Source organism: Gavia stellata, chromosome 8 (genome assembly GCF_030936135.1).
Source record: "Gavia stellata isolate bGavSte3 chromosome 8, bGavSte3.hap2, whole genome shotgun sequence".
Classification (NCBI taxonomy): domain Eukaryota; kingdom Metazoa; phylum Chordata; class Aves; order Gaviiformes; family Gaviidae; genus Gavia; species Gavia stellata.
In genome coordinates this window covers 19,129,252-19,151,927 of record NC_082601.1, presented here as the reverse complement: position 1 = coordinate 19,151,927, position 22,676 = coordinate 19,129,252, and the positions used below count along the sequence as shown (strand labels likewise).

At 41.4% G+C, this 22,676-nt stretch overlaps 1 protein-coding gene across 1 annotated transcript in view; it reads left to right on the top strand.

Moving 5' to 3' along the window:
• Positions 1 to 6,493: 6,493 nt before the first annotated feature.
• LY75 (lymphocyte antigen 75) overlaps positions 6,494 to 22,676 on the top strand; it is a 45,361-nt gene continuing 29,178 nt past the window's right edge. Inside the window, exons 1-13 of the mRNA XM_059820333.1 lie at positions 6,494 to 6,578; positions 8,846 to 9,220; positions 10,193 to 10,366; positions 10,645 to 10,809; positions 11,411 to 11,521; positions 13,255 to 13,395; positions 15,170 to 15,358; positions 16,021 to 16,178; positions 17,104 to 17,214; positions 18,466 to 18,554; positions 18,908 to 19,080; positions 19,261 to 19,457; positions 20,867 to 21,009. Of these exons, the coding sequence (XP_059676316.1) occupies positions 6,494 to 6,578; positions 8,846 to 9,220; positions 10,193 to 10,366; positions 10,645 to 10,809; positions 11,411 to 11,521; positions 13,255 to 13,395; positions 15,170 to 15,358; positions 16,021 to 16,178; positions 17,104 to 17,214; positions 18,466 to 18,554; positions 18,908 to 19,080; positions 19,261 to 19,457; positions 20,867 to 21,009 (2,111 nt within the window). The remainder of the gene's footprint in view (positions 6,579 to 8,845; positions 9,221 to 10,192; positions 10,367 to 10,644; positions 10,810 to 11,410; positions 11,522 to 13,254; positions 13,396 to 15,169; positions 15,359 to 16,020; positions 16,179 to 17,103; positions 17,215 to 18,465; positions 18,555 to 18,907; positions 19,081 to 19,260; positions 19,458 to 20,866; positions 21,010 to 22,676) is intronic.

Below are 22,676 nucleotides of genomic sequence, written 5' to 3'. Positions count from 1 at the left end.
TTTTTATCTGAGAAGTGCTCCCAAGTCCAGATCAATCTCAAATATTGCTCTTTATACCATCCTCTCTACTGCCCGTTGAAAGTTTGCCTCTTTCTGGTCACACATAAGGCAGTGGGGACATTTTGGAAAGTGCTGTTGGAGAGGGTCTTACCTTCACTTTCCCTTCAACAAGCTGAATTTTGCCTCCAGAACATGATGTGAGACTCAAAACCACAAGCTCTTCCCCAGCACTTTCAGGGAACTCTTCTGCTTTGCATGTTTAAAGAAGAAAAAAGCTTTTTCATTTAATTTTAAAAGCTCTTCCACCTGAATTAGTTTTTATTTGCTTAAAAACATTTCCCAAATTATAACTGATGTTCTTTTAAACCATTTCTCCAAACTAAGTTTTTTGCAACAAATGTAATGTGGTACAGAATAGTATCTGAGTTGCCAGCTCCTACAATCATAATTTGAGTAATAATCCTACACTGGCACAGTACCAATGGAAAACAGCTTTTGAGGAGATTGAGCATATTAACACTGCCAGGAAAACTACTACACCAAGGCACAATTTCCATTAACTCGCACAGTGCAGGTGTCAGAGACCCTTTCTTAAAGTGCTACAAATGAGTATAATTTACCACTTATTTTATGATTTTAAGTGGTTCTCTGAATGTTGAAGTACTGCTTGTATTGTTTTGTTGTTGTTCCAGGAGCATGTAGAGATCCCAGCAGGAGTCAAAGCCAAACCAATGCACAGAGAAAGACATTCCCTGCTATAAACAGACAAAAGATGCAGAGTGGATGTGTGCACACTCCTTTCTTTGTCCTATTTCTCAAACCTGTTTCTAGTATTTCAGCAGGCCTTGTCTAATCTGAGTTTGAATACACAGCAGGACAGAGTGGGAGGCGGCACTACAGAAGTCGGCACTGTCACACTTGAGTAAAAAAGGAGGTTGGTATTAGAATAAAGGTTTGTAATTCCTTTTATTATTTCTGGAAGTTACCTACCATGTTTCTGTGTAGTGGGAGAAACAGAACAGTCTCTAAAATGCTATAATAACATCTAGCCTATTTATTATGGATGATGACACTTTAAGAGAGTCAAATATAAGAATCCCTAACAATAATAAATGCTTCAAACACAACAAAAAACTCAAAACCTTGGAACTCGTGCCAAAGATTCATAAAGTGATTGTTAAAGAGATTTAAGAAAGACATAAAAATTCAGCTGAGAGAGTGTGTGGTTTCATCTTAAGTTTACCGTGCAATACAACAGTTTCATAATGTGCTAAAAGGTTAGGCTGCTGCCACTGAAACAGGAAATCTAAAGCAGCAACAGAGAAAAGCCATTTTCCTTTGTGTTCCCTTTTTGCTAAAAGCAAAATATTCTTTAATTTTTAAAAATAATTAAGTCCTCAACATCCAGTGAGAAAGCAAGCCAGCAAATAAAGTAAGTGTCCATGAAGAAAAGACCATCCAGGTAGAGTTAATGCAAAACCAAGTCAAAGTTATTGCTTAAAGACCTCTCTGGATACGATCTCTCTGTATCCAAATTAGTTGCTGGATGCTTGTCACCTCCTCTTTGAATTTCAATGATTTTTTTTTCATGGCCAGGTATGGGATTAACTCAATCAATCCAGATTTGTCTATATGTCAAAAAAGAATCATTTGGCTTTTATCCACACTTACAGTAAAAGTTGCAATTGTCCAGTTTTCTTTTCCATTAAACTACCTTTAAACATGTCTGGGGCTGATATATTATATGGTTAGCAGGCATTTTACTCAAACCAGAGCCATGTTCTAATATTAAACTTAGTGGCAGAGTCTAGGTAGGACTGAAATCTTTGCTGGCTGCTTTGTGGGCACCATGACTTTCTCAAAGAAAGTCCTCTGCCTCAGGAAATAACGCTGCTCCTGCAATTCTCGTAAGCCCTCATTTGTTTGGTGGGGGTTTTTTGGTTGGTTGGTTGGTTGGTTTGTTTTGGTTTTTTTTTTCCTGTAAGGTCCTGGGTATTGCAATTACCAATGTTGCAAGGTGGAAAAAGTAATAAACAACCAGTGTTCCCCATTCAGATGTCACAGTTTCAAAGTCACTGCTGGGGAGCGGGGGGGGGGGGGGGGGCGCAGAGAAGAGCAGAAATTACCATCTCCAGAGCTCTTCCCACTCTTGGGAGATGCTGGAGGTAGCAAATCCTTTTCCAGCATTCCCTTTGTGCTCCCTGGCATGTGGATGCGCTCAACCTAGCTAGAAAAACTGGATTACAATGTGTTGATTGTAAAAGAGGGAGGAAGGTTGCCCATGCAAAGTATCTATTTCATGTGGTGAGCATAAGAGAGATGGCGTGGAGATTTACGGATAGATAGGTGTTGACACTTTCTGCAGGTAATGCTATTGTTATAAACATATGGGCATAAAAGCAAATTATCTGTTGATGAGCAAGAAAGACTCCTGCTAGAAATACAAGGCTCTTAGTTATGATGTTGGCACCTCAGAAAGCTTTTTTGACTGGAAAGGCAAAATAATCTGCTTGGAAGCAAGAGAAAAGGCTGCTGTGCGTCACTGTCAGCTCTGTGGTGGAGTCCCTCCTGTATCTGAAACTCTGTATTTGATTATCTTTGTAGGCATGGTTGAAGTTTGCTCTGCTATTAGTGCTGCTTTGCAATGAGCTGTAAGTATTTATGGGGACATGATAACGTTTGTGATTTGCAATACAGAAATTGTTCACTGATTATGCTGTGAGTAATGCTGCTGCACAGCTCACATTAAATGCAGAAGCCTCATTGATAAAGCTAGGATAAATCCTTTAAGAAGTAGGCTTTGGCATTGTTATAATTTTGATAAGCTTTGATACGAACCCACTTTTTCAGTTAACAGAAAGCTGTAGAAGATTTTCATAAGTTATCATATGACATACACTGATTTTGATTTTTTCCTGCACTGTCCTTTCCAAAATACTGGTTGGTTGGTTTGGGGTTTTTTGTTTTGTTTGCAGAGTGATTGCTCCCTTTACAACCATCTACCTTGAGGAAATATTTTTAATCCTCCTTTTTTAAATCTGGCATGCTTAAAACATGAATGACAAGAGAAGGCCAAGAGTCTTCCACAGGAGAGATTGCTTAGGCCACAGGATCAGCAAGTTCAGCAGAGGAAAGGTTGAGCTATTGCCTTTGGAAGCTAGCTCCATTAAGAAGAGATGTGTGGGAACTTTTCACCTTTTTGGAGACGAGAAAGATGCTGTACCATGGGGGGAAAGGAACAAGATGACTTTCTAAGTTCTTCTCTCCAACTGCATGTAGCAGTGTTATGCAGAATTAATACCAGAAACAGATACCCATTGTAGCGATGTTGATGTGCACCAAGTCTTCAGGGAAATAGAAGCATGTTGACTCTACTCAGGTGAGGAACTGGCAGCCTGGGAGTTACTGCTGGCAACTGGTAGTCTTGTAATGGACATGTTGGCTGGCTTTTCTGGGTAGGTTGTGTGGATTTCTGGTTGAGCTCTTGGGATACGAGATATCAAAGGATATTTGCCAGTGCCCAGATCCTTCTAATTCCTGTAGCACTGGTCTGTGTGTCAGTGTGTTCTACAGAGATCACTGTTGGCACATTGGATTTTGCCCTGCACAGGGTGCCAGGTAGGCTGACAGTCCTTTGCCTTAGTGGGGGACTGCATGGCACCAGAGTGCACAAAATTTGGTTAGCCACAGAGAAAACATGCAAGCCCACTGAAGGGTTAACAACCACAATTTGCATATTAGCTTTTAATTGATCATTTCCACAGACCACAAAACATTGTACTGCAACTTATTTGCAAGACAAAAAAAGAAAGAAACAACAAACCAAAAAATAAGTATTTGTGTTCAGGCTTTTTTTTTTAAATGCTCTTGATAGAAAAACCAGTAAAACTACTGTTTACATGTGATTTTCAATAACTTCCTATTTTTTAAACTTCTGTCATCAAAACACGGACTTCTTGTTTTGTACGTAAAGCACTTCAACCAAACAGTTGTACAGGTGTGAGTCTAGGTACTCTTATCTGTCTGCTGCTTGGCTCAGGGCAGAGGGATGCGTTTTGGTGGGCTCACCAGGGCTGTACATTTTGTATCTCCTCTTACATGAATGTGTGACAGAGTTTAAGTGTAGGGCACGCACATGCACACAAAACTGAAACTAAGAGGCACCAGTGCCAACAGAGATCTTTCCTATCCTTGGGCATTCTTTAGTTTTTGAGTCAGGATCAGGGTCTGATCCTGTGTTATCTAGCATGGTATTTTATAAACAGATAATGAAAAAGGACCTCAAATTGGAAGTGCATATTGGAGACCATATGTTATATACAGTAAGAAACCTTAAGAGAAGCTCCCCTCTATTAATATACATATTTGCTGATACATGTTCGGTAAATAGGATGCTGTTAATTTCAGAGTTGCTGGTGTATGTTCAGTAAATATGCACTGCATGCTGTTAGTTCCAAAGTTAAACACTTTACTACTCTCCATACCAAAACTGGGACAGTCAGTTATTACATTAAAAATAGCACGCATTCGGAAAGGTTCATGGGGATGCGGGGTTCACACCTACTGCTTCTTGTCGTGATCTTTTATTTAAAAAGAGACACACCATCCCACCACGTGTTTAATTTTAGTATCAATAGCTTGCTTTTGTATCAGGCTCACCAGTGGGAAATTTCTGCCTCCCACTCTCTGCATGGAGACTTTAAAGCTTTGTGCTTCCAGAAAACAAACGCTTTCTGGGAGCACAGCTTTGATTTTGCTGCAGCTACGGACCCCTCTCTCCTTGAACCCGATTTCTGATTTCTCAAAGAGCTCCTGCCTCGGCAGCCAGGTCTTGCTCTGTTATTTCCAGCAGGAGAGAACATTTGCTTACTTACAGATGCCTGGTTTTGTTCACTGTCTTTCCGCTCAATTCCCAGCCCGGCACACCCTCAACTCCTGCGTTCCCGGGTGTCCAGATTCCTACATGATGGGCACATTTGAAACACATAAAACAGACTGCATGCTGCGCTTCCCATCTTTATGAAAATCTAGTATTTCTTTCCCTGAACAACTGCTCCTCCAAGTCTAATCAAAATAGATTTTCCTAGCCAATTTTTTTTTTCTTGCAACTTTGCAAGTGCTTTCTTGCACAGCTGGGTTTTGAGCTATGCAGCCTTTCCAGGTCAGCGCCGAATCACCCAACGTGCAGCTATAAACAGACGTGATTTTATTTTACATAGTTTCCGTCAGTTTCCCTTCTTTCTCTTTTCCTCCTTCAGGCCAACTGGTTCTCTGTGTCTTTGTGTTTTTATTTTTGGTTTCTCTAACTTCCTGTAGCCAGCATCATAATTTTCTCAGAAACAGTTATTTCAACTGCTCCCACTCTCATCCCCTCCTCCCCCTTCCCTGGCAGAAACAGATCAGACAATTGCAATTTTAGCTGCTAGCTACCAGAAAACTCCTAGAAAGTATGGCAAGGCCGCCCAGCCTCCTTCTAGTCCCTCTCCAGCTTCGCAAAGGTCCAGCTCGCTCCGGCGGGCAGGTAGGCAGAGACAGGTCTGTAACGGGGCGGCAGGCGAGGGCTCTGAGGCCTGGCCATGGGGGTCCCTGACGCTCCCCCGTGGTGGAGAGGGCCGTGGCCCGGCGCCGGCTGCCAGCCAGCCGCTCCCTGACGCCAGCGCTGCTGTGGCACGGAGGGACCCTAAGGCGACACCAGTCCCCCCCGCCCGGGGCCTGCGGGGATGGCCCCCCCGCCCTGCCCCAGCGCCTGGCCCGGCACTTCCCCGCCTCGGGGGTGGCGTCGTGGCCGGACCCAGCCGGCACGCGGCCCCGCGGCCAGAGGGGGATGAGGATCACAGGGTAATGTTTAGAAATGTATTACTTGATCCATTTTTAGGGATTTTACTGCAGTGTCTGCTTTTTTTTTTTTTTTGGCTTATGTTCTCTTCACTTTTTGCCTTTTCTTCACTTTTAGCACTTATGCTTTCCCTTTCTTTCCCAACTGACCTTCTACAACTTTTTTTTTTGTTTTAACTTTGATTACCATGCGATAATTAGGTCTGCTTTTCTATTGTTTCTTCATTTTTCATCGGGGTTTCCTCATTTTTTTTCCTTCTTCCTTTTTCTTCTTCACTTTTCCTCTTTTTTTTTCTCTTCTCCTTTTCCCTTCATTCCCCCCATGTTTTCCTCATCTCTGCTCTTACTTTTTCCCTTCCCCTTTCCTGCGTTTCACTCCCCTCAGTGGTAACCTGGCTCCCGCCGGGGCAGCCGGGGCCGGCCCTTCCCCGCCGCCTCGACCCCTCACACCCGGCCGCCGCCCAGGCCAGGCCCGGCCCCGCCCCACACCTCGTCGCAACCCCGGGGCCGCTCTGCTCCTGGCAACAAGTGACGCTCCCCTGGGCGGACCAATCCGGCCTGCTGCTCGCGGTCCCGGCCAGCCGACGGCGGGCGCGACGCTCCGGCAGAGCGAGCCCGGCAGCGCGCCCGCTCCGCGCAGCCTGCGCGCCGCGGGAGGATGGCGCGGGCGGCGGGGCTCTGCCTGGCTGCCTGCGGCCTCGCCTGGCTCCTCGTCTGCTGCGCGGCCCGCCGGGACCCCTCAGGTAAGCCGGGCGCCCACCTTGCGAGGGGGAGAGGCGCTGCGCGGGTGCGCAGCGGCTCAGGGGGCGCGGAAGGCCCTTTTCCGCCCCGGCGGGCGCCTGAGGGGGGAAGGCAGCGCGGTGACGGACCTTCCGTCCGGACGGTTCCCGGCACCTCTGGGCGTTGCGCTAGGTGGCAAAGTCCAACTGCCTGGAAACAACGTGGGAAACTTACAGGAGGAGCGAAAAAGCGAGGAGAAACCCCCAAACCTCCCTTCCGGACCGTGCGCTGCGCTTCGGGCGGCGCGGAACCAGCCGCTGCCCCGCCGCCCCCGGGTGCCACGTTCCCGGTGCCCGCGGTGCCGGGGGCCGCCCCCGGGCCGGGGCAGCGCCGCGGAGCGGAGCGGTGGGAGGGAGGCGGGCCTTTGGCCGGTTACCCCGAGCTCGGGCAGGTCCCCTGCAGGGCCTTAAGCCGTCATTTTTATTCGCTGCTTTATGCTCGGAGCGGGGGGAAGGAGGCTTACTCAGCCTCTCAGAAAGCAGGTGGAAAAGCTTCACGTTGAGCAAATTCTTGCACGCCGGAGGCACTAGCTTGGCCCCTGGGAAACAAGTTCAGCGCTTCGCTAAATAGTTGCACCTCACGTATTTTTATACCCTTTGACAGTAACAGCTCGGTTTTGTAGCTCAAGTTGTCAGGTGAAACTTCATGGCAAGAGTGATGCACTGGAGTAATTGGCCACTGGTATTAATAAATTGCTCCACGGGGGGATTTAGTGAGACAGCATCAGCAGTTTTTCTTGGGAAATTTTAAAAAGTGGTTTTCTTCTTGATGTCAGAATGAACATGTAGTGTAGGAAGAAGTGAAAGAAGAATGAGGAAGGGGAAGATCTGAGAAGAGGCCGCGAACATGTTATAAGAAATGGAAAAGAAGAAAGTCTGGAGGGGAGAATAAAAAGCAAAAAGCAGCTATAGTGCTGAAAAAGCCCAGGGTAAAAAAAAATACCACAAAAGCAGGTTTGGTTGTTAAAATTACTTATTTAGTTAATAGAGAGGATGAAAGAGACAGTTGGTTAAAATGTGCTATTTAGAAAAAGTCACTCCGGTAGGTGGCTGACTTAAAGATTCTTCTTTACAGTTTGACCAGCTCAGTACTATTTAGATACTATTTGGCACTTACACAGTGGAAAATTCACGAGTATACTGGGAAGTAGTGGTAAAATTCACTGCATAACATCACTGAATATTTTCCTTGCTGTTCAGCCAAACCTATTATTAAGTCATATTAAAAAAACGCAGTAGGAATGTGATTGACAGTGCATTACTATTAAATACAAAACACTACTCAGCAGATCCCTTATTTAAACAGCAGAGTAATAGACTTGTGGGCCTGGGACAGCCAAGGTCCATTTCAGCCTGGTTAGTGAACCTTTTATGCTGTAGGGCCATCTTTATTGTGGCATAGAAATAGTTTTAGTGCATTTTTTTCTTGGTTAGCTTAAACCTACTGCCACTTGTCATGGAGGTGTTCTTGTACTGACAGAGGTGTCAGCTAGTATCTGTAGGGTGTTCCACATCTTTTTAAAATTGTATACTATGCTTTGTCAACTTTTTCTTTCTTTTTAATGGCAAGCTACGTCACAGCTGAAAATGAAACTAGGGTTCCTGTATCATTTTAAAAATGATACTCCTAATCTTTGTGTGGTATCTTTGGTGGGATATTCATTCTAAAACGCTCTCCCAAATGCAGTGCAGTTATTTTAGTAATACTGCAGTTGTAGCCACAAACTGCTTCACATATAAGCCTATCGTGTTGTGTATCATACATGATACATAGTTTTAAAAAAAAAGTGCTTACTAGGTGAAGATTATTATTAATTATATTTTATGGTACCTGCTGTGTGTTACTACATTTGCAGATAGGCATGAAGACAAGATTCTTTACCTAGTAAGCTTGCAAATTTATCAGGGGTTGATCCAACCAGTATGTGTTAAAGAAAGAATTCTCTTTGATAGGATTGGACTTAGAAAAAAGCCTCATTTTATCTCCCCTCATTTTATAATGACTTTGAGAGAGATTTTTTTTTTCTCCCAGAAGTGAAGAACACTCACTAAAGAGCAGGAAAATGTACTTAACATGGCTTATACGAAAGAGGTAGCAACTGCTGTTGGTACATTATTCTGTACTTTTCTGGTAGCATGTCTCAGAATGTGATTACACTTTCAAAAATTAACATCTGTGAAAGTGATACTGAATCATACCCATATGCAGATATTTGTTTATTCTTATACAGGCAATGATGCTTTTACCATTCGGCATGACACAATGAACAAGTGCATACAAGTTAAAAACTCGCGGATAGTGATAGATGACTGCAAGGAGACAAGTGAAGCTTTATGGAAATGGGTATCCCAGAATCGTCTCTTTCATTTGGGGTCCAAGCAGTGCCTGGGACTTGATATATTCACCAAATCACTGTCTCGCCTGAAAATGGTTGATTGTAACTCAGAACTAATGCTGTGGTGGCGATGTGCTGATGCTTCCATTCTTGGTGCATCTCAGTACAAAGTGACTATCAAGAGTACCTATGTAACTGCAAGCATAAATGCAACAGACCAGTGGAGAAGCAACAGTTCCTCCGATGACATATGTCGGTATCCTTACCATGGTAAGTTTGCGCAGGATTTTGGAGGATTTTTTGTTTTTGTTAAGGGCTTGTTGCTGTATGTCTATGCCAATAGATCCTTAAAATTAATCATGTGAAAAAGACTGGTCAGTAAAGCAACAGAATGTTTTGATGTAGACAGATACTGATATTCAAGTATGAAACTTTAATTGTTTTTAATAAAAAATAAATATGCACAACTGCAGAGGTTTTGTTATTGAGTGGCTTGCTTAGCGTGTTTAAATCCGGCCCCTCATATTTTAGTGAGAGCCTATTTAATTATGAAGTATCAACCACCTTCTATCAGAACTGACACTGTCCTCTTCACAGTGATGGGAATTTTGCTGTTAGCTCAAATAAGAGCAGGATTTGAGGCTATTTTCTTTGCTGGTAAGCTGTACAATCAAATTCAGCGCATGCTGCTAGCTCGCAGCCTGTTGGACTGTCAGGAACCATCCGTTTGCTTTGCTCTGTCCACTGGCCATGGAAGCCAGTCTCATCTGAAGTCTCATGCTTGCTGGAAGAAGTGGTGAAACTTGCTTTACCGTATTTAAGAGCAGAATTTACTGAAGAGCCCAATAGGCTCCCATTTGAAATGTTTTCCCTCTCCTGCATGTGTTGATTCCTAGAGCCTTGTTCTGTGTTCTGTGGTTTCTGTTTGCACAGCAAACCACCCGGATTTCAACAGGACCATGTATTTATCCGAAACTTACCAGGAAGGGGAAACAAATTTCTGCTGTGTTATGCCCCACTCAGAAGTAAAAGTGCAGAAAAATATTTTTCTCTTGCTTCTTTCAGTTCTGGCATTGCTGTGTATTATCTGTAACAACAAGATACGGTGTTTTAAGACCACAAGTGCGATTTGAATGCTTTTAAGTTAACTATGTCTGTACAAGCAGTAACACTGATTTGCTGTCCTTTCCTCCTCTAGACAACTTGTATCTGCTTCTTTAATTTTTTTTTTTTTTCCTGCAGAGGTTTATACCAAAGATGGGAACTCCTATGGAAAACCCTGTGAGTTCCCCTTTCTGTACAATAAGACGTGGCATCATGACTGCATTCAGGATGAAACGCATATGGGTGGGAAATGGTGCGCCACATCTGAAGATTATACTCACGATGGAAAATGGGGAATCTGCTTACAACCAGGCACGTTGGGTTTCTAAATAGATGTCCTTAAAAGCATTCTGTCACTTCATGTATGTACAGCTCCACCTTGGCGTAGCACGTTGCTGTTAAGCTGGGTAAAAGCAGGTCCCTTTTCTATTGCAGCGTTGACAAGATGATCAGCCCACATTTACTCTGCCATATATGTGATTACCAATATAAAAATTGATAGACCTTCAGTATTATGATTTTTCTTTTGAAACTTTCGTGATGTTTCAGTATAGTCATAGTTACAAGTACCTTCTGCTTCCTTTAAACAGAGGATGGTTGTCATGATATTTGGGAACATCATCCGGGGTCTGAAAGTTGCTACCAGTTTAATACACAGTCTGCTCTTTCTTGGAAGGAAGCTTATATTTCATGTCAACGACAAGGGGGAGATTTACTTAGCATCCAAGATGCATCTGAATTAAGTTACATACAAGGTAGGCGTAATTATTCACATATGAATATCAGGAAATCTTGACAAATTGACATAAAGTGAAGATAGAAACGAAAATGCTATCTTCTGTGTTAAAACTTGATTGTACTTAAAATGCATTGGTGCTTTCATTTATGTAGCAAAAATAAGCTGCTAATCTCAATTCAGAGGTTTTTTTTTTTTTTTTTTAATTTATCTGTGCGATTTCATTGTAGTGGCTAGCTATCGTTCATATTTATAATGAGGAATGTCCCTAAAATCTCAAATATGGGCCAGAGTGGCAATTGGTGTTTTAGCAGCATATTACCCACTTGTTGTCATGAAATTGTCCTCACTGATGTTCAGGCTTGGCCTGGAGGAATTGTCCAGTGTGCCATTGGGAATACAAAACCAAAGGACAAACATCTGAAGGCACTGGGAGGGAAGACTTGTGTGGGTGAATTCCTTCTCAGTTCGAGAAAGGTTGAATATCCAATTACAGCAGCAATCTTTCTTTTCTCAAATGCATGCCCTTTCAGATCACATTTTTAATTAAAGGAGACCAATAAAGGATGAGCATTTTATACTAATTGTTTTCTTAAAAAAATAAATATATATATCTCCAGCTAAGGATGACATCGCTGAGATCTTTTGGATTGGCTTAAATCAACTGGACGTTTCTGGAGGTTGGCAGTGGTCAGATCACAAACCTTTGAATTTTCTCAACTGGCATCCAGGTAATGATGTTTCTGGTGGTATTAACAGTATTCGCAACATAAACTAGTATTTTGCTTTGCCTCTTTTTATTTTAACCCTTCTCCATCGGACTTCATCAAAACAATCATTGTCATTCCATTTCTGTTGAAAGCATCTTTTCCTCCTAGCCAGTAAATCTTTCTGCACCTGTTCTATATTTATGGATGATTAGGTTAATAAATCTCTAAAAAGGTAGAGCATAAATAGTATCTTTTAGGTCCATTTTAGTAAAGAATCTACAGTTTCCCTAGCTGCTAAGTTTCTCCTCTCACTGACAGAATGGCATTGACTTCCCTCAAATATTACGATTATTGATGTATGTGCAAGAACTGACATTACTTAGAAGCCTAACTTGTGTTTTTAAACTTCAAGGTTGCTTAAATTTGTTTTGAGGTGAAGATGAAAGAAGTATAAAACCTTTGATAAACCTTTTTAATTACTCCCAAGTTCCTAGTAGAATTGGTGAGAGTCTTGTTTGTTTGGAATTTTCAGCATGTATTTGTAATATTCTCACAAATTTGCCATGGATGTGTATATATGAGAATCCTGGAGCAATAATAATCAGGAATACTGAAGCTAATATTGTTCTGTCATTCAAGCTGAATTTGACCTTTTTAAAGTGGAATTCTCTTTTTCCTTCAGTTTCTAGAATAGTGCTGCAACATGAATTCTGTGAAAAGATAAGAAGTGCTTTCTGTTACTTCTTTGAAAGCTTTACTAAGAAATTTCCGTGAAATTTTCCAAATGTGGCCTTGCTTTTGGAAAGGTTAAGGCCTTTTCTGCTACCTGTACTACCGGCTGCACCTTCTTCTGGAACTGTGATGACACTGTAGGACTCTAAGGCAGAGCTAGAGACTAGACTATCCTGAGTTACAGTGGCGTAATTTAGACTGCAGTCATGGCAGACATACTAACGTCTACCCATCTTGTGAAAAATACTTACTGGTATCTAACAGGAATTTTGCTAGCTGCAAGTTGTGCCCATTACTTCTTGTCCTTTCACTGTACACCTCTGAAAAGAGCCTGGCCCTGTCTCTTGTGTACTCTCCCATGAAGAACTAAGATCCACCCTGAGCCTTTTCTGTTTGAGACTGAATGAACACAGTGCAGGGGGGAGCTGGGGTGCTCTATGTAGAACACAGCTTGGGTTTGCATTGGGGCTCAAAGAAAGAGAAAGGCAAAAGGTACCATTGGAAAAGGGCGCCAGTGGAAGCTGGAGTCTGCAAAAAAGAGTTCTCCTCTGTGATATTTTTAATTCGGGCCTTGTCTCAGGTTTCTGTTAAGGTAAGGGCTATGGTTAGAGTTGAGAGAAAGAGTGCAGAGCTGTGTTTGGAGTGGGGCTGGAAAGGGGCTGCCAAAGGAAACTGAGGGCTGCAAAAAGGGTTCTCCCCTGAGATATTTCTAGTCTGGGAAAGTGCTCAGCCAAGGGTTTGTTGTATTGTAAATAGAACATTCCTCCTGGTTCTATGATTAACATTGGAAAAGAAGTCCAGATTCCTTGATTCTGAAACTCTCTCTTACAAAAAACTTTCTGTGGGACCTATGGTAGGACAGGGTGCCTTCATTCAAAGCAAGTTATGTTCTTCAAATACAAGGCGCTGTACTATGCAAAGTATATTACTCTTGTATTGAAAAGCAACAGAAAAAAGAAGCAGTCATTACCTGACTGTTTGATAACTTGTGCTCTTCTATTTTTGTTTGTTCCTGGCTGTAGATATGCAGAGCTTGTCCCCGCTGGATGGGACTAGCTGTGTGGTGATGAACGCTGCTTCAGGTCAGTGGCAGAGTTATCACTGTGGGACTCCACTTCCATATATTTGCAAGAAGTCACTCAATGAAGTTTCAAGCCTCCCAGGTAGGACAGCTTGCATTTTTGGTTTTGTATGTTAATATGAGTGTAAAGTTCACTTATGGAGTCTTTTTTTCCCCTCCCCAAGCCTTCTTAGGCATCTCTGCCAAAACACTTTCACAACAGCTTTGGGTTTTTTAGCGGAGCAGAAGCAAACTCTGCATCTTCAATGTCAAGATGATGCATCACAAACAGCTTTCATTTTTTGCAGCTTTCTCATTCACACGTAAAGCATTTCCCAGCACAGTCCTGCCCTTTTTATCACATTTTCCTCCATGGCTTGTGCCTTCTTTCATGTGCTACTGAAAGTCTGGAACTGGCAGTTGCACCTCAAAGCTTTCCATCTCTGCCTTAAGCACATTTCTCTTATTCTTGGTGTGTATTTACATAAAATGGGACCTACCTGAGGCTTGGATCAAACTGCTGAATTCAAATAGAAGTAGTTAAATGACCTTACTATCCTTTGAAACCAGGCCCAGCACTGGAAATCAGAGTGCAAGAGTTGGTAGCTTGCCCAGTGTGTAATCTTTACAGGATCCGTAACAGCTCTTACAAGATAAAAGTAAATAATAAAATAGGAAAACCAGAACAGTTTAAAGCTTTAGTCTCTCCTCCCTACACACACGCACATACAGTCCTTCAGTTTTTACAGTGTCCAGCTGTGACATACAACTGCTTCCATGCTTTTGGCCATTTACCTACACCTGGCTGTCCAACCCTTCCCATATCCATAGCCTGTTCTTCCATGTGTGCTTTGGCCTTACCCAGTTGCCAGGGCTCATGCTTTTGGGGCTCTCATGGGAAAACTTCTGCTGGAAGATGATTGCCCTTGGATGAGGGGGAGGATTAGGGGATAAGAGGGATGAAGCAGTGTCCTGGAGGTGGAAAGTGTCATGGAGTGTCACTGGCTAAGGCACGTTCTCTCCAGCTCCCCCAGGGAAGGTGTGTGCGTTTGAGGAAAAAAATTGGTAAGCAATTTAAATTTAACTAAACTAGTTCAAAGTTTTAAATGATCCCTTGAAAACTAGTTCTTGATTAACCATCCTTATTTGTTCTCTGCCTCCTCAGTGGGGTATGCAGACTTGTTACCAGTGTTTATAAAGTGTTTTATTAATTAAAAACCAAAATTTTTGTGATTGGAGTATTTTATAGTGTGTTTTGAACCAGAAAGGCTGTTAGTATATACCTTTTTCAGCATGCATTAAAAACAGTTTGAATTCTTGAATATCTTCATTTTCGGAAGAAAATATATTTAAAACTAAGCATTTGTTTCATTGTGAGCTATTCAAAATTGGTCTTCTGTGTGGCACTGCATATAGATAATAATGCCCTATAAAAGTGCAAATCCCTGCCAGAACAAAACAAGCAACTTTTTGTTGAGGCTGCTGTCCTGCAATGAAGTAACTTGATTTGCCTTTAAATGCTTTTGAAATCTTGCTTACAATTACTTCTGAACCTTTCGCTTACACTAAGACCAGCTTAGTGTAATGCATACCAGCTTTTTACTTTCATTCCCACTAACTTCTTTCTCCTTCTGCCTATCTCACGGCCCCAAAAATATTACGAATCCCCGTAATGCTGCTCAGTCAAGTCTATTTGCCTGACTGAATTGTGACCCTTTGTTAAAACATTAGCCCTGAAGAGGTGTGAACACATTCTGATTGCTGCTTTCTGGCTGTTTTCAAGGTGCTGCCGGATTTAAAACATGAAGAAAATGCCAACCCGATGCACTAGCCAGTGTAAAACAAAAGCCTCTAATTCCATTTCTCTTCACTGTTAGAGTTTTGGAGACACTTGGATACTCGTTGTGATTCGGGCTGGCTTCCCCACAATGGCTTTTGCTACATGCTGATGAACAACCAGGCACCTTGGAGTACGGCAGATGAGTTGTGCAAAGCGAGTAAGAGTAATCTCATCAGCATACACTCATTAGCAGATGTCGAACTGGTTGTTACAAAGCTTCACAATGGTGAGTTGGGATACTTGTAAAGGTCAGCCACCAAGTGCTGCGCGTCATAAATTACAAACCGCTTTCCCTGTTCTAACATATGTTTGTCATAATCTCTAGCTTTTAAATGAAGGTGCTAATGCTGAGCTTGTACCCAGGCTAGTGCTGACAGTTGCTGTTCAGGTCCAGTCCCTCTGAACTAGCTCTTGTTTTCGTTTGATCTATTTTATTTATTTATTTATTTATTGGGCTAACCTGCTTCTAGTTGCCTAATACCTTGTGTTTAATTTTCTCATTCAAAGGGAATTATAGATAGTTGGATCAATATTTGACTACTGGGTTACTGAGCTAATAGATGTTAGCTGTACTCTGTGGTCTTATGTTTTTGTGTGCACTCTAAAAATGAAATCTGGTTGAGCTTTTTTTGCTTGAGTGTTCATTATTTCTGGGTTTTTTTTTTCCATTTGTTACCTTCTGTGTGAAACTTACTCACATTCATGAATATAAGTTAAGAAACAAGATAATAAAAATATACTGTACTTTCTTACTGTAAGAAAAAAAATTGTGGCATTTATGCTGTGCAGTATAGTGATAAAGACCTAATTTTGCTGATTTCACATTCTTTTCCAATTAATTTGAATATTATTTTGAAACTACAGTGTTGTCCTAATTTTAAATTACAGGTGCTAAAGAAGACATGTGGATGGGTCTCAGGAATGAAGACGTACCAACCTTGTTCAAATGGTCAGACCACTCAACTGTGGTTTTTACATACTGGGATCAGAATGAACCAAAAGTTCCTTTTAACAGCACTCCTAACTGTGTGTCATATTCAGGCGAGGTAGGAATACAGTGTTGGGTTTTTTTAGTTTTTTTCCACCATAGTAGAAGCATCACTGATGTGTGTGAAAGTCAAGGGGAGGGTAAAGCAGATAACTGATTTTATTTCTGGAATAATCTTTAAAATATGGATAATAATTTTTCTACAAGCAAATTTCTTAAAATTATTTAGCTGACATTTGGTAGCAGTATAATGCAAAGAATGGAAGGAATTGCTCACAGCTCTGAGCCTGCCACTGCTAGCCAGTTGTCCTTGTCACTCTGTATTTTGGGTTACTGTATTCTTGCGTGTCTGCTGTGGCAGAGAGCTAGGAAGGAGGTGGGCCAAAATATTGAAAGGAAAAGCTGGGTTCAGTCATCTCCAGGACCAATTTGGGGGACCCCATCTGAGGATGGGTAGTGAGATACCTTGGTAAGAGGAGAGGACAGACACTGGGGGGATACAGTACAGAAGAAGCAAGGAGTGGGTGGGGGAAGGAAGTCACAAAGATGGTTGGAGAGGGAAGCAGGCTCTATCCCATCTCCCAGATTCAGCAGAAAACTGCAGCAAGCGTCTGCCTGCTGTGCTGTCAGGCTGGCAGTGAAGCTTATGTGCCCAGCTCCTCTGAGCTGCCTCTTCCCTGCCTCTGCAGAAAGCTGAGCACACCCCCTGCACCCATTCCGTCCCTGATCCTAAAGAGTTGGCACCACCCTGGCCTTTTCTTCCCTTTTCAAATGTGATACAGAATCCTCCCATCGCCGCATTTGTCGGCTTTCTCTCTCCCTTCCAAACACGCACCTATGCATATATAAGCCAGGGCATACAGCCCCCACTATTTTTGCTAGAGGCATTTTGGCTTTCCCCCTTATGAAAACTCAGCCCCTGCACTATGGAAATTGAAAGATTTTAGAATTTTAAATACTTTTTTTTCCTTTCCTTCTCACAGTTGGGACAGTGGAGAGTCAAATCTTGTGAAGAAAAACTGAAATATGTGTGCAAGAAAAAAGGAGAGATTTTGAATGAAACAAAATCAGATAAAAATTGTTCATTGGAGGAGGTAATAGGAAGTCTGTATTTTACTTCCACTTCATTCAGAAACCTGCATAAAATTACTTATTTCCTCTACTTACCATTTCCTTCTTGCCCATACAATAAAGTCTATGGAACTAAAATGTTCCACAGACTTTAATTTTAGCTGAAAAAGGACATTTTTGTAGCACGAGCCAAATTTCAGATTCTCCTAAGCAGGGTCTGAATGTATTACCACTCTCTTTATTGGTGGAAGTATTATGAGCTTGTACCCAGGAAATGTTGTGTTTTATTTATTTGTTTGGAAAAAAAAAAAAAAGCTTTTACTAGGTATGTTATTGCTAATGCCATTTGTTCTGTGTTTTTTGCTTTAAGTATGTTTTAAAATTTAGGATAAAGACTTTGCAACATAAAGATATGCAGAGATTGATAAATGAGATTAGGTTTCTGTTACGTTTCACTTGGCTTTCATTTTTATTCTTTGACTTCAATAAAGGTGGGGTTTTTTACAGTATAACATGTTACAGCATAAATAAGGCTCGAAAAGAAGTCTATTCTGTTTTGAACAATCTTGGGATGTTATTACTAGCTACTTCAGAGTTCTTCAGTTCAGTTTTGTGTGGCATATTGCCTGCAACGGGAAACGTGTTTACCCCTTATCTTTCTTTCTGCACAACCTCGGGGTATTTTTACTCTGTCTCTTCAGAGACTGCCAGCATGTAAAAGTGACAGCTTTCTGTGCTGTTCAGGCACCAGTGGCATTGGCAGGCTAGCAAAGAGGTAACGCATTAATGTTCCTTGAAATTTCAGTGTAAATGTAGGGGAGAAGATTTGAAGAATAGAGAAATTTTGTAAGTTCACACATGTTCAGTATGAAATATTTTTTCCAGATGTAAAGAAACGCTAGTAATGTCCTCTTATTATTCCTCTGTTTGAATCCTGGCATTGGTAGAACAGCATGAAAACTCCTATTGTTTTGAATAGGACTAGGCTGTCGCCCTTGTGTTTCTCTCTCTAAATGCACATAGCAGTCAGAAGACTCAGCACAGTCGAGCTAAAACAGTGCTGTATTTTATTCCTGTGATTGCATTATTTCTTAGAACTGTGAATCTGAGGGTTGATGATACTGGACCTTGTATGTGATGCACTGCATTTCTTTCTTGTATATGCTGTGCTGGCTTGTGGGCACCAACCAATGTTAGCAATGATTTATTTTCTCCTGTAGATAATGCCTAAATTAGGCTGCTCTGTATAAAAGTGTTTTTCATTCTCTGACCAGGGATGGGAGAGACATGGAAACTATTGCTACAAGATTTATAAAACAGAAGTTTCATTTGGAGTACAGTGCAATCTTACAGTGATGAACAGGTAAAGCACACCTCTAATTTATGGTCATGTTTTACAGTATGATCCTGGAGATATAGTCAGAGATTAAAACATCTGTATGCTAATTAGTGGTTTATAAAGAAAAAATAGAGGTAGAATTGCTTTTGCAGAGAACTAGCAAACCCTGTTTTCCATGGTGTGACAATGGTAAACCTACAGTGTAAAACCTTTTTGGAAGTATGCGAATTCCCAGCCTGCTGACCCCATGTTGAATACAGGACTGCCTGGACAACCACTTGAACTAACTCATGTAGTAATATGCCTGGTTTTCACATTGACTCAATAGTTTCAGATATCTTTCAAATATTCACTCAAATTAATCTGTGAATTTTCAGATTTGAGCAAGAATTTATAAACAGTCTAATTAGAAAACACACCAAAGTAGAAGAAAAATACTTCTGGACCGGTTTGCAGGACATTAGCCAATCGGGAATATATTCCTGGGGTACAGTGGATGGGGAGAAAACTGAAGCTGTGGCATACACAAACTGGAATTCCTTGCAACCAGGTAAACTTAACAATTATAAAAATACATACAAATACTACCATTTTACATAGAGCAAGCATTGGAGTACCACGTGACAGAGCTCCAAGGATGAAATAAAATAGTCATTCAGAAATCTATGGATTTTTTTTTTTTAAAACCAGCCAGTAGTTTTAAATATGTCTTTGGTGGCTTAAATCTTAGAGTTTTCAGGCGGATGTGTGGCCATGCCCAGTGGAAAGTCTCTTGGAAAGTGGGAAACTAAGGACTGTAAAACCACTAAAGCATTTTCAGTCTGCAAAAAATATATTGGGCTGCCCAAGCAACCAGAAGTGCTCCCAAAGCCAACTGATCCCTGTCCCCCTGGGTGGCACAATGGATCCGGCCTTGCCTGCTACAAGGTAAAATGCTATTCCTATTAGATGTTAATTGTTCATTACTGTCTTGCAGCAAGTGTGCGATTAGCCATTTTGTGGCTCACAGCTGCTCTGAAGGGTATTTCGAAGATGTTTTACACTGGGAGGAGGAATTCCTGTTGATTCAGGTTGACTGCTTCCAGATGTTCTCATGCATCAACCTCTGGTGATTCCTGAAAGATGAAGTGTGCCTCTTCCTGCTCTTTCTGTGGCCAGCTCTGTACAGCAGAACCGAGTGGGGCAACAGCATTCACCCACACTGCCATCTCAGGAGCCTGGTGCTGACAGAGGGTGCTGTGTCTGTACCCTAGCCTGCCTGCCATCATCTGGCACGCAGACACCTGAATAGGGAAAGAAACCGCTTTGCATCGCATGTTCCTTTCTGTACTCTAAGAGTGTAGATAGGAGAGGTGGGATTTTCTCTGGTTTGAATATGGATATCAAACTTTACCAAAAAAGTGCAGTCTCAATTGTATTTCACTGTTTCTGAAGTAAATAGTAGAAGTAAGCAGCTATGCTTTTAGCTGGAATGGCTTAAACAAGTTTGTATTTAGAAATGCAGATTTTTCCCCTCCTATTAACAATCAAATTAAATTAAAAATGAGGCTGTTTATTGGATTGTTTATTCATTATTTCTGGACTCAGTGTCTGCAATGAACTGTGTCTTGTAAACAGCTCATGTGGCAAAGTGGGGAAACCCAGCTTGAATAATAAGGCTGTGGGCAAGGATCCCGAAGGGATGGGTCTAGCTGATGTGTAGCATAGCTCTGCCATGGCTGATGGGTTGTGACAGCTGGCCCTGGCAGTTTCTTCAAAACTCTTGTTGACCGAGTGCAGCATGTCTGTGCAGAGAGATCCAGCTGATGGGAATTGGCTTGGACTGAAGTCAGGGGGATCAAGTGGACATGTTAGCTGAGGTGTATGAGCCAAGTAAGCAACTCTGATACATGCAGGTAGCAAAGGGTGTGCCGAAGGACTTTCTTCACCTGCAGCACCCAAATGGGCCTGGTTTCAGTGAAAATTGGGCTTTGCAGTTCACCATAAATTTGAAAGAACATCATCCCTTAAAACCTATAATTTGGCTTGCAGTTTTGGAGCGAGTTGGGTGTTGTTTTGTAAAATCTTTCTGGTAAAAAAAAAAAAAACAACAGAGAAAGCCTGCCATATGGAATACATTGCATTTGAAACAAATTTTGTCAGCTAAACTTCAGAGTCTGGCTGTTGTCAAACAAACTGAAAAAAATAAAATAATTGTTAAGAAGCCAAGCTCTCTCCCTATGGAAATACCAGTTATTCATTGCTACCTAGGGTGGCCATATTTGAGTAGTACAGGAGTGTTTTAAAAATGCTGTCACTTGCGTAATTTTCTACTCTGATGTTTGGCTGTTGTGAAGTTCTTCCACAGTGAAAGAGTGCTGCGAACCAGGACTTGGGAAGAGGCAGAAAGGTTCTGTGAAGCGCTCGGAGGTCATCTGCCTAGTTTCAGTCACTCAGAAGAAATCAAGGCGCTTCATTCTATCTTGAGAAAAATAATCAGGTAACAAATTAGCCATGGGCTAAAATTTTTACTTCAGTCGCATTCTGCAGTAGATCACAAATGCTGCTGCTGACCCCAAATGGCAAGTATGAGATAGTGTATGGTGACTGTTTCCCACAGTAAAAACTGCTAGATGTGGCATTTGAACTGCTGGTCATGTCACTGCCTTCCTGGAGAAGATCAAGGGAGTACAGCTTAGGCAAATGTTTCACATTGCTAGAGGGAGTGCAGGAAAAGAGAGATTTGCTTTGAGCATCGTCTATTAGATGAATTTAAGTCTGTGTTGTTATAGTGTTTCCTTCTTTATGTTGAATTTTGGCACAACCGGGTGATAGCTGTTCCTATTCTTTCCTGACACACTCTTTAGAGATGGGTTTTTATTTCCATTTTTCAAATAGGTCTCATCTTTATTCATGAAATGCTTCCTGACTGAACTGGGTGCTATCTTTTGAAAACGTGAATAATGTAGTGTCCAGCAATCTGGTTGGCACAGATCCCATTTGGCACAACTGCAATAACACTATATGGGCATTAGATGGGTGTGTTGAGTTTTCTGGTGTCAACAAATTTAAATGCTACATAATTTATGAGTCTAAGGCTCTATTTTTAATCAAAGGAACTGTCACTGCAAAGCTTTATTAGGCATTGGTGTGATGTCAGATCCTTGTGTAATATGTTTTTTTTTGATTGGCAGCCTGTTTTTTCAGAACTTCTGCCAGCTTAAACTCAAATGCTGCCAGTTACATGATCTAAATTTTTTTCATCAACAAACTAAATCGGGATTATTTCAGAAGCTGCCAATGTACAACACTGTGATTAAATTTTAAAACTTGATGACTGAAGAGATGCCTTCTTGAAAACCCGGTGAACTTTTTTTAGAAGTGCACAAATAATGGAAGTTACTCAATGTTTATGTTAATAAGAGACAAAACCAAACTTGTATGCTCTATATATAGATGGTTTAGCTTGTATAAAAGCCACTCCTTTGCTAAAGTGACTAAAGTCCCTGAAATAAAAATTAGTGCACAAATTACTTTTAGCTATAGATCTTACTATACTGTTTTGCAGTTACAAATTTCGTTTTAGTGTACCTAATCTACTATGAAACTTGAATAGAGATGTACTTTTCCTGCAAGTACTTGGAACTACTTTTCAGCTTGCAGACTGTCTGAGGTATTAATTATAGTTAATGGCCATTTTTTGTTAGGAGTTTAAAGGTGGAGACTTTTTCTGTTTTTCCAGAAAGTCAGCTGACACACAATCCTACTGCAGTTCCCATATGTTAGAAAACTCAAACTTAGCCTGGAAGAAGGAAAGTCCCAGTACTTCAGTATTATTCTACCAGAACTTAAATAAGTGGCAATATCTTGAGCCCAGTATAAATTGACTTTGCAGTCAGTGTTGCAGTAACTGCATGTGTCAAATTCAACCCAAACCACAGTATTTTCATCTGGGTTAACCCCTTTTCAAGCATTGCAGAACTTCCTGAAGAGAAATACTACGTATTTGATATTGCCTGAAGTCTTTTAAATGATCTTTGTTTGTTTAGATAATGTAATGAAGTGTTTAAGTTAGTTATGCTTTTAAATTACTCGGAGATGGTGATTATATAAAGTATTTTGGAGATCAAGAGTGAAGGGTGGCTTGTCTGAAAATAAACTCATTTG